Raw genomic sequence first — 12,173 nt, 5'->3', positions numbered from 1 at the left:
TTCTGTACATGGTGTTTAATGCTCTACTGATAGTGATTGAAAGTAATTTCATTACATGACGGCCCCTACCATGTCCCCAGGTAAACTTGTGTAGCTGGTTCTACTCTTAAAAAAACTTACTGACATGAAAAACCTACTAGGCAGAAAAGTAATCCAGAGTGCTCTGACTTTGCGAAGGATATCAGTACAGTAGGTATGCTGAACAAGGTTCAGTGGCCAAGTTGGAGGCAGTTGGGTACATTGGGGTTTGGGGCACTGTTGTTTATGGCAAAGAGCAATTGGGCTCAGTGAAGATGGGTGGGAAATGCCAGGCTGCGGCAGTTGCTGCTTCTTTCCTAACCTCTGTCTGCTTTCTCTCCAACGAGTTGTGAGAAGAGAGCAAGGAGGGGAAAATAATGTAGAGGTAACAGAGCTGGTCAGTGTCAGATGTAAGCTCTTCTGTGTTCCTGTCCCAACAAAATGCTGTGCATTGCTGAATGGGAATCTTTCATCTATTTTGATGCTTCTAAGAAGTCTTGATAAAGCAGGTCCAGAAATGTCTTAACACTTCAACAGTGAACTGGGGTAAGGGGAAGAATGAGTGGGAAGAGCAGAAAGTCATTAAAGTAGAACATTCATAAACTGGTGTTACCACGTTCTGGGGGTACTGCTCTTGCTCAATTTGGATTGTCTTCTGAAAGTAATGGGTAATTCTGATCCAACTTTGAACGGCCTGTCATGGGTAATTCTGACCTATGGACATCAGTGTTTTTGTTATTTAAGATGATATTTTTGTGTGCTCTGATAAACTTGCAGTTTCTTGGTGACTTACAATTACCACATAATTTTGTCATTAAAATAAAAATTCTTTTGTTCTCTGAGTGCAGCTCTTGACCTCCTTCTGTTCTTGTAATACAAAATAATATTATTACTCTTCCTGAAAAAAACCTGAATAAACTGGGTAAGCCTTCCATTAAACCCCTAAGAGGTGGGGAAGGAAATCTATGCAGAAATATATTACATATAAGAAATAGGTGGTAACACTTTTTTGTAGACACTTGCTTTGTGTATTCTTGAATAACACAGAAATTTTCATGCCTTGTTGACGATATACAATGTGCAAAAATTAAGCTGTTCATTGTATCAAGAAGCTCATAAACTGAGGCTAGTAATCAAAATTGGAGAAAACAAATAATTGTTTTTGTTAAAACAAATGAATATTTTAGTGGATAATAACAAGGAAGTTGAGTTATTTGATTTGGGTATTTTCCTATCAGTAACTGTGATGAAGGGTGAGGCAGAAGGAATGTGTAATCAGAGATTGGCAAAAGCACAGGAGGGTAGACAGTTGGTCTGAGTCAGAAAAGGAAACAAGTGGTGTATTTCAACTTTTTCCTCACAGATAAGGAGTGACAGAGAATTGCTTGAGAGATGAGAATACTCAGGGAGGCTGAGATTCTAGAGGATCTTAGTAAACAATGAGACAGTAGAGGGAAAATTCTGAACAATGTCTAATAAGTTTGCAATAGCAGTGTTTGGGATGAGTCTTTAGGTAATTTCTTTTAATGGCATTTGGAGCTACTTTGTAAGACACAGAAAAGATGGCAAATAATTGCAGATCCTGCTGAAATGCATGGTCTTAGATGAACCAAGGTTTATTTGAGTGTGTCAGGGAAGCAAATTCTGTGTGGGAATTTGGGAAGTAAATGATATTTAACTTCAACTATGGTAGTTTTGTTGAACTGTGGCATTCTTTAATGTGACAGACTAGTGACTGGAGGCTCCTCTGCTGTTGCTGTTAAATGGTATTTTCTCTCCTAGGGTTTGGACGTGGCAGAGGGAGAGGAGCGGGGAGGTTTTCAGCCCAAGGCATGGGGTAAGAAACATGCAGAGTTCAGATTTTGGCAAGGATCAGAGTGGCAATATTAATTGACAATGTTGTCACTGTATGTATGGATATTGCTGTATGTTTGATAAACCAATATGGATGCAAAAGTTGAAAAATTTCTTAGATGATGAATGGAAGATTTTTGTCTTAAACTAGTGTTTCTAACTAGGCACACCTGTAGAATCCTAAAATATATCCACTCAATGTTAATATCTCAAACATGAAGAGCCATGCCTGCTATCAACCACATAGTGTCTTGGAGTCTGAAAAGTTGTGTGCTACGTGTAGTCTTAGGTGAATTTAAAACTAGATTTATTTCAGTGTAATGAAGAACATGCAATGAACACATATAAAACTTGAAAGTGGCAACTAAACTTTCTTCTGTTTTTGAGATTTCATGCTTTGGCTGTTTGGACTCATATGGACCTTAAAACAGATTCAAGAAGTTACTCAGCAGCTTAAAAGTTTAAGATTTTGTTGGAATAACTTGGTTTATAGAAATGTGACCTCAACTACTTTCACTTAGTGTTTGCCTTTAATGACACTTCATGCAACATCAATGATGTCACGATGAACTAGAGTCTTGTTCTACTTTTCTAATAATTCTTCTTGTTCATACTTGCAGATAATGAACTGAAAAGAGGTTTTTCTTCAATAATGCTTTTTCACCTTTTAGCTGCATCTGTGTATTTTGGCATTGGTGTCAGCAGAGCACTTTGAAATAATCTTATTGGTGATCTGAAAGGACATGATACTGGTACTTATCAGTCAGCCACCTGCTGAAAAACTTATCAGTTGAGAGAGTCATATCGTTGTGGGTGTAAACTAATGCTTTATAGTACCGGAAGGAATAGGGATGCCTTTAACTGGCTTTTTAGGAATTGATTTGGTTCGGTTTCTCTATAGGAATTTTGTTTACCAGTCTCTTCAGTTTCTTCTCTTCTGCTATTTTCTCCCTTTTTATCTCTGTCTGCTCTTAGAAGAATTTTTTTTTTGAAGATTTTTTTTTAAACTAAAAGGTATCAAGATAACTTATGTGGAAATCAAGATGTTAAATCTAATACAACTTCAGCTAAAATTATGACACTTGTGCTCACTGAATGACCCATGTGTTCTCTTCCATTTCTTAACTCTCAAAACTCTAGGACATTTAATCCTGCAGACTATGTGGAGTCTTCTGCCACTGATGGCTTTGGGACAAAGTCAGAGATCTGGGAGACTGGTCAGAGTGATGCAGATGATGGAACTGGTAAGATGCTTCAAGAAGTGGAAGGAATGAAGACCTGTAGCGAATTGCAGCTAAAATAACTATTCTGTTAGTGTTCAGTTAACTTCTGAAAATTTGTGTACATCTCTTGTGACACAGATTTTTAAGTTTAACTGCTGCTTATGTGCAGAGCCTGAGTGTCTCTCTGGTGAGAATGAAGGGAGGCATTTTGCAATTCTTTTGTTTTAGTACTAACAAACCCTTGAGAGACAAAGGAATTTGAAGAGTCACTGGAAGAACCTTGTATGTAAAGGAGTGTTTAGATATCTTTATACTGCTTAAGATCTCACCTAATGTAGTTTAAGAAGCGTATGTTCTCATAGAATTGATTGGTCCACAGGCTTTAGGCAGTAGTGTGTAAATATCTAAGAAGAAAAAGAAAAGAAAAAGTTTACAAGTGTGAATTCACTCAGTGACTCTGGGATAGCTTTGGAAGCCCTTGCTGCAAAATGCAGAAAAGTAAGGATGTGAGTCTCTGGATGGAGGAGAGTTCCAGGATCTGCAACTTTTGAAGAGAAAAATGATTACCTAAAGCACAAGTAGGCACTTGAATTGAAGCCAAAAAGCTGTTGACCTGTCTGAAGATCGAGGCAGATGTGTGTTTCTGTATGAAGTTTCAAGTGAAAAATACACATTTCCAGCTAAAGGCAAGAGACTGACATAGTTTGGAAAGAAACCATTTGGCTGTGGTCTTAGGGTGATTCAGAAATGCGGAGGGTGTCCTGCTTATCTGTGATGGGAAAAATAGGATACCTTGCTGCTTCATGTGTTCTGTGATAGGAGGTGAAGGCAAAGGAAACCTTGTGTTAGAATGGAGAAAGTAATGTATGTTTTTGTCCTCATTTGTGAGTCATTAAGTGAATTTCTTTTAAGTGAAGCAATGGATAACTCTTCTGATCTCTTCATTTGTGAAACCTCCTCAGGTGATTTTTCATGAATTCCCATGTCAAGTTGTGAAGCTGATGCTGAAGGGCAGAGTATGCTCTGTTGAGCTCTGTTGTGAGCCACTTGAGAGGTGCAGCTTTCTGAATATTTTCCATTTAACCACAGAAGACAACAACAGGCTCAAAGTTTAGGGAGGCTTATTAATCAACTGTCTTGTCACTCTGATTGCCTTCTAAACCAGTGTGGAAGAGTGGCTTTGAGTGTATTAGTGGTTGTTAATGGGAGCATTCTTGCCAGATATGGTATCTTCTCTAAGGAATTACTTTTTAAATTACTTGGTGCTATAGCACAAACAGAAATACTCACTTTTGTTTTCACTCACATTAGTTTTTCAAATAAGGAAGATACCTAATGTCTTGAAAATTCCTTTGGGGATTCTTAACGTTATTGTTTGCTACCTGTTAGCAAGGGGCAGGGTATGTAATTACAGGTGTTGCAGAAGCTGTAAGGTTAACTAAGTAAAGAAAGATCTGCAAAAAAGGTACTAGGAGATGGGACCAGAGGTAGAGAATCACTGGTTTGTTACTACTGATTGCATCTGTAAGGCTGTAACTTACACATGACTTGTGCTCTACTTCCAAAATGGACTCAAGTGTTCTGGGACCCTCCCTGCTAACTCAGAGTAGCCTCCATGTGCCTCTATTATAGCAGCCTTTGTCCTTGTAGGCATCTCCTTAGTGTTCAATAAGGGAAGAAATCTACCTAGGAATAAGAGTAGCTTGATGTGGGTAAACAGATCCCTCTACAGTACACATGTGTCACCATGAGAGGTGTGCTGCTGACAGTGGTGAAAGTTCAGGTGTGTGGAATTTCTCTTTGGATGCCAAGCACATTTTTGCTGTCACCAACAACCACACCGGACTTCAATAACACAACTTAAGGCGTGCATGGAAATTTGGGAAGCATTGTAGGACGAAGGTGTGAGAAGGCATTTGGGAATTTTCCCTGGCCTTGTCAGATGATTGAATCTTTGAGGTATGAATGAGTGGTGGCGTTGTGGGGAAGTTGCTGCAAAATTACTTGGTTGGCAGAAAATTAAAGGAGACTAGGTAGATGTGAATGTTCTTGTTGGGTGTTAAGTACCTTTTTGTTGCCAATCGTAATTTACTTTCAAATGAAAAAGCACAATAAGTGACAAAACAAAAATGTCTCTCTACAGAATGCTTCTTTTATGATGTTGCCTCTTTAGACAAGCTCTAGAAATGTCTGAAAGAAGTTCCTGGGCCAAAAAGAATCACTTTAGAAAGAAGGGGCTTTAAAATTGAAGCATCAATTTTGTCCAAATGGGTAGCACTTTCAGCCTTGTGATGGAAAGCATCTTGAGGGTTTTTAGAGGAAGCTGCAGCTGGGGTGGTAAATTTACAGCAGAAGAGACTTCTGGGAAGGAACATGGAAGCAGTGATAAGGGGGACAGTGGCAGACAAGGTATGGGGCTGGAAGTAGGTTGCATAAAGTTGAGCATGGTTTGACTTGTTAGTCCCAAATATTAATTTACAGATTTCCCCCCCTAAATTTACAGTGGTATTTTGTTAATTACAGATCAATGACAATGATCAGTGTTTAAAAAATCAATGTTAATTACAAATCAGTTAAGTTCCCAGTGGGGAGTTAACGAAAGTTTTGAATGTAGGAACTATATGTGTATGGAAAACTGTAAAGCTTGCAGTGGGCTTTATAACTGTCAGGTAAGAGTTTATGCAGGAAGGACAGGAAGGAAATACGCCTCTTTATTTCTCATTACCCAGTCCCATTTCTTATTTAATCTGAAAAGAAGGTAGACAATATTAGCTTATGCTATCTGCTTGGAAAACTAGTGTCTTTCATCTGCAGTTACATAAAAGAGGAGATAACTGGGTAACTGCCTAGAGAAATAAAAGATCTTATCAAAATATTTTCTGAAGACATCATACAAATATAAGCTCTGTGACATTCTGAGTAATTTACTAAGTATTTCTTTCTTTAGCCGTTTCTTCATTTAGCTGGGGAAATGAATATTTTCATTAAAAATAAATACAGTATTTGTTTCCAAAAAGTAGTTTCTGTCATGTTTACTCTGAAAGTGCTCTAGAAACTCATGCCCTGAATTGTTGCAGATGCCAGAGACTTCATGGTAACTTGAATAGTGTTTCTAGGTGCACCGTTGTGTAACCCAGTAGAAAAACCAACCGATTCTGTGAAGGTAGAATTTAGTTTTGGTTGAAATATAGACTGAAGGGCAAGTCTTTAATAGTTCATAATGTTTAAGTGTAATTGTATTCCAAATAATACAGCATCAGTTTTCCTGTGTCCTAATTTATATAGAAAGAATATACAGATGAGAGCCAAAGAGAAGGGACGGATGAAGAGAAACAAAATTAGCAATTCTCCTCCAAAAGGAAATAAACATGAGCAGCCTCATTCCTTTCTTACCTTTTTTGTAATGTACAGGACAGTGGGAGAAAATGAGTGCAAATCACAGCAGTTCTTATACATAAATTATATTGGAGGTGCTCACGTTGTAAAAATGGCCTTGTGTTCTGGTAATTTACTCACATCTCTACTTTGATAGAGTTTCATAAGTTTCACAGAACAGCTTCCTTTGTTATCTTAGTTATGAACAACCTTAAATTACTCTGAAACTGAAGAATGACAAGAAATAAAATATAAATTACAGAGTTTTTTTTTTTTTTTCAAGACCGACAGTTGAGCTCCTTGGAAGGTAGAAGTAAGTTGGTGTTTGGGTTTTTGTTTTTTTGGGGGTTTTGTGTTTGGGTTTTTTTTCAATATCTGCTGTAAAAGTCAGAAGGAATATTTTAAGGAAACCTTCAAGTCTTTCTAGAATGCAAATCCACAAGGAGAGAACTAGTACATAATGTTGGCAGAGACCAAGTTAAATTTATTTTGGGGCTAATATCAATGATTATTCAAAGAAAGGGTAAAAAATTAAGTAGTGTGATAGCAGAAGAGGAGAATTTGAAGAATATAGCAGAAGACTCATCAAAAGATGTATTCTATTTTTATTGGCTTGATAACTTTCTAAAACTGAATTTGTTACAAAGGGAAAGAGGAAAGGGTCACAAATAATCATCTAGGTTGAGGCTTGTATGACAAGGATCCTTGAAAACCCAAAGCATAATTTTGATGGAAAACAGAGAACTCTTGAATTGTGATGCTTTGCAAAGCTTGGGGGAAAGATTGGGAAGAGGATGCATGATTTGCAGTAATGCCAAGGTGGATTTTGGACTAAAAAGAAATTGATGCGCCTGTGGCAAGATCTGATTTAGAAATCCCATCAATAGGAGGAAGATATTCGAAAACTGGATTTAGTGCACATAAGAGTACTGAAACAACTCTGAGTGGAAGGACTGACTTGGGAAGGAAGAGTGTTAGCAAATGACACTAGTAAACTTGGTGGCTTAAGTAAACTAATAAAAGGGTGAAAGGCTGTACACAGTATTTAAATTAAAGTATTTAAAAGAATAAACCCTCAGAACTAGTTTTGTAAGAAGGAACAACAGATAATTGTTTAAACTGAATGTCATGAAAACATCACAAGTATTATTCCAAATAGGTTTGGTCTCTCAAAGGTGGTGGAAAATACTCAAGAGTTTAACTTGATGGATCTGAGCTCTTTTAGAGTTTATTTTATCAGACTCTGAGCTCTGTTTTAGTGTTCTGGTGTCAGTGCAAGGCCTGTCTTCCAGAGACAGGCCTTGGCACTGGCTTATGGGAGATAAATATAAGCAGGGCAAATACTTCCATTTTTTCTTCAAAGAAGAAATACTGAGGAAGGGGATTCTGTGCTGATCAGGGGAAGGGAAAGAAAATCAACTGTTCCTCTAAAATCTGCTGCTCATTGGGCTTTTCCTTCTTTTCAAAATTTCTGTAGAGATGTGTGGATTACTCTAGAAATTTGAAGCATTGTAATAGTTTTGCTACAGGGTGTGGATATTCCTAAAAACATTAGCTGGGTTAGGGGCTGTTTGGTAAAATGTAAGCATGAGATGTTTCAGGCAACTCTATATTGCTCCACAGAGTCCACACAGAGTGGATGTTACCTTTCTCAGGACCTACCAAATAATTTTGAATTCCAAGGTATATTCCCCTTCAATTCCCCCCACTGTGTGTAACCTTCATGTTCAGCCCATTTGCCTGAGAGGACTGGCGCTGCTTGACCCTCCTCTGCCAAAGCCCACTGCGGTGTCATTGGGTGTGAGAGGAAGCACCAATGCAGTGCTGGCATTTGTACCAGGTGGCTTTGATGCTGTCTTTGGGGGGCTTGTTTCTGGATTATTGCATCTCAGACAGTTCCTCGTTAAGTGCAAGGAGATGATTGAAGAAGCAGTCCTTTTGCTTTTGTACTTGATCCAAGGTGCTGGTGGCACTAACTTTGGTGCTGGTGTTTTCTTTGCTCATGGTTGCACAGTTTACGCAAAGGCTCTGGTTGTTGTTGGGATAACATTCCCCGTACTCCTGCTGGTGGTCAAGGCCTTCAGTCCCTGTATTGCTCTTGTATATGTCTGTACCTGCTGTTTGCTAAAGAAGGGGTTGGATTTTTGCATCCATGGGATGGTTTTCTGTAGTTTTCTTCTTTCTGCATGCTGCACTGTGCTCCAGTGTTTGCCAAATCCAGTCTGCCACAAGGTACAGGAAGTGTTTTTTAGCTACAGTGGACATTTAAAGATTGTCCTGCTACCATCATAAGAATTATTTATTTTCTAAAATAAGTTGCTCTCTCAGGGGAAGGAATTGGAGCTGTTCCACTCCGAGGAGTGAGTTAACAGGTTGGAAAGTAGTCTCCACAGGCATAGTTTGGGTCTTGAAATTGAATGTGTTGAAAGTAGGGTTGTGGGTATTGGAGCAGGTGGTTGTGGTTGTGTTTTGTTCTTACGAATTTGTGCGTGAAACCAGGGGATCCTGTGGCTAAGGGTTGAGTAACCTCTCGCTGTTGTTGGACCCGTAGGAGGAAGTTCTTCCAGTGTTTGGGATTAATCACTGGGTGCAGATATGCATCCATGCTAATTAAGTCCAATACCATAGTGGCTAAGAAATGCCTGAAATCAGAAATAAAGGGCAAAGGGGATGGAGGAGTGGTGGCATTTCCCTCCCAAAGTTTTAATTCTGCAGACCAGTTTCCTAGAGCTTCCAACCATGTTTCCAAATATGTTTCCAGCCTCCATCTCCTTGCTTTGTGTTCCACTGATAATGAAAACAGGATTGCTTGTAAAGCAGCAGGATTGAAACACAGTGTTGTGCCTTTAACTTGTACCTGTTTTCTTTCTTTATCCAATTATAATAGGAGCATGGAAAAACTCAATAGAAGAATGGACGGCAGAAGACTGGAATGAAGATGTAAGTGCAACTGGTTGGATATACTAATTGATTATTTATTCTCTTTGGAGTTCATGTTGTTTTCAAAAACTAAATATTTGAAGTAACCCCTTATTTCAGGTTTATTTTCAGAAGAGTTAAAATAAGTCATCCCTTTTGCCTCCTCCTGCAAGGTGGAATGTCAGTGTTATTCCTGGAAATATGTGATGTTTCATGTGACTGATGTGGAAACTCCATCCTTACCTAATGAGAGGGATGTATCTTTTGAGAGAATTGAAAGAAACTCTTAAATTCCTAGGTTTTCTGTGTCAGTTAATGTCATCAAAAGCTGACATATTTTCAACCTTTCCTCAGTTTCTTCAGTATGTGTATAGGTGGACTAAGGGCTAAGAATGGTGGAAATTTATGGGCTGTTCTCACCCCTGTTTGTTGCTGGTGCAAGACAGCATTTGTCATGTGGGAGGGGTGCTGAGGAATGCTGACTAGGGATAGAATTTGTTTTAATTAGTTACTAGAGCTGAATAATTTGCAAATGAATTTTGTAATCTCTAGCTCATTGTTAGTTTTTATTAATTTCGGATCCTGGAAAATCCCTATAATCTAGGAGAAAGTAGTTTGTCCACTAATATTCAGAAGGAGTGAATGAACTGTCAAAATGCAGATACATTAGCCCAAAACATGCACCAAAAAAAAAAAAAAAACCCAAAAAAAAAAACCAAAAAAAAAAAACCCACCCCAAAAAACCCCAACCAACCAAAAAAGGCGGAAAATGTTACATCTCTTGTTCTAAAAATAATTGCATTCTATCACAAAACGTATTAGTATATTGAAATCTGCCTTGCAAATTTTGACAAATCTGTTACAGAAGAACCCTTATTGATTGTGGGCTTTTGTAGGAAGGCTGTTAGTCCCCCCAGTCTGGGGCCAGATACCATCTAGTGCCTCGATTAATGATTGGGAAGTAAAACTAAAATAATTGTTTAATAAAATGTTTGTGAAATACAAAAAGTATTGGAATAGCATATGAAAGCCAGTCATGCAGTGAGATTTGGACCTCTGCAAAATTTGACCTGTTCCATTGAAAAATACTTTATTATAGCTAAGTACATATTTGTTTTATAGGAATAAAGACACACCTCCAGAACAAGGGCCTGGTGTCTGGGAAGCACCAACTCAAAAGTTTTCAGGATTGTAGTGGATGATGAAAAAAGAACAGCTCAGCATGAGCTGGTGCTGTATCAAAAAAGCTCCTATTTGTCTATTGGCACTCTTCCCTATCTCTTAGTCATTCTTGAGTTATGTTTCTGTATGTGGACACTCCTGAACTTGATTCTTAAGTACCAAATCCAATTTCTCAGCTTTTATAGCTGAAAAATTGTGTATAATAGGTGAAAATGTCTGATCAAAGATCCTTAAGAAGGGAGATTTTAGTTTAGGGCATCTGAAAGGGTTACTTCAGGAACATATGATGGACTCTGGTTTTAGTTGAGCAGAGGTGTAGTATGAACCTGTGTCTGGAAAATGGATCCATGGATTTAAGCGTGTAACAAACAGTTCTAGTGACATGACTATTGATTACAAGAACCAAGGAAGCTGATATATTTGCTGTCTGCAGGGGAAGACCAGGTGTTGTTCTAAAGAATATTTCTGTTTAAAGGTGGTGTTCTCTAGTCAGATACAAGTTAGAAGCAAGTAGTGAAATTTAATATTGTTTGACCCAAGAAGAATTAGGTCTTTTTGACCTAATAGTCCTGTCTGGTCCTTATCTTTTGCAGTGCGTATTGAGCAAGTATAATAGGTTGTCAAAGTGTTATTAAATAAAATGGAAACTGCTTGCAGTGGAATGGGAGGTTGTATTTTGTTAAAGGGTTATTCAGGGCATGAACAATGAATGATTAGACAAATATTGAGGTACTTTAGGTGACTCTGAATTTTGCTCTTAAAATTGTGATCATGCTCTCCTGGCTAAAAAAATTTAACTACAGAAAGCGTTCCAAAGGAGAGAAATAGAATAAATACAAATTGCCAGAAAGTGGATGATGGCAAATATTTTCTATACAATGTTGGTAGTACTAGTTTTTATTTGAAACCACAGCAACACTTTTTAAAAATAAGGAAAGGAAAAAATAGTGTGTTTTGGTGGAAGTGATTTCTTTACCAGGATGCAGCATGAGAAGTTGTTTTAATTTCTTTACCTTCACTACGTCACACTAAAACAGTAATAAGCTTTTTTTTAAAATTTCTGTTTTGTTGATGCTGAGTTTCTGTGAGGTTGCTGGAATATAGTTTCCTCTTCTCCTCACCATTCCTGTACTCCTTTAGGAGCTGATGGCTAGTTGTCTGTTTGGTGATTGGTGAATGATTTTATCATAGGAACAGGAGCTGGAAAGCCATGGGCATTTCACTGCAGATGGAGGACATATCCCTGTGAGGCCAACACCAACAAGTGACCCACAACCGTTCATTCAGTTCTGGGAAAATGCCAGAGACTCAGTGAAAGATTTGTGAGAGTAGTGTGCAGTGAGCATAATGGCTTGATTGGGAGCTGGAAATACTGCTTCTGAGGAATGCTAAATACATACGTATGATAAAAATTTTCAGCTGCTGCAGCAGGAAACATGTTTTGACGAATGCCGTAATCCCTGCAGAGTCCTGAATTAAGTGCTTTATTGAACCTTGTGGCAGTGAGTTTGCCACAAGGTGTAGTGTAAATCTCAATGTAACTGAGCTGGTAGCTGGAGACTTTTGTTTGCTTTCTGGTTCATCCGTAAAGAGCATTTACTC

The 12,173-nt window shown here is 38.2% G+C and overlaps 1 protein-coding gene across 8 annotated transcripts in view; it reads left to right on the top strand.

Moving 5' to 3' along the window:
• Positions 1-12,173, top strand: part of UBAP2 (ubiquitin associated protein 2) — a 104,954-nt gene that overhangs the window by 41,094 nt on the left and 51,687 nt on the right. For 7 of the 8 annotated variants that reach the window (XM_066180912.1, XM_066180911.1, XM_066180910.1 and 4 more), the window contains 3 exons: positions 1,801-1,855; positions 3,013-3,116; positions 9,358-9,410. In XM_066180912.1, coding sequence (XP_066037009.1) covers positions 1,801-1,855; positions 3,013-3,116; positions 9,358-9,410 — 212 coding nt within the window. The remainder of the gene's footprint in view (positions 1-1,800; positions 1,856-3,012; positions 3,117-9,357; positions 9,411-12,173) is intronic. The other variant, XM_066180914.1, reaches the window with a different exon arrangement.

This window comes from Chamaea fasciata, unplaced genomic scaffold, assembly GCF_029207755.1.
Source record: "Chamaea fasciata isolate MVZ Bird 193981 ecotype frontalis unplaced genomic scaffold, bChaFas1.0.hap1 SCAF_4, whole genome shotgun sequence".
Classification (NCBI taxonomy): domain Eukaryota; kingdom Metazoa; phylum Chordata; class Aves; order Passeriformes; family Sylviidae; genus Chamaea; species Chamaea fasciata.
The sequence above is the reverse complement of the archived record's forward strand: the minus strand, read 5'-3'. Positions and strand labels throughout refer to the sequence as shown.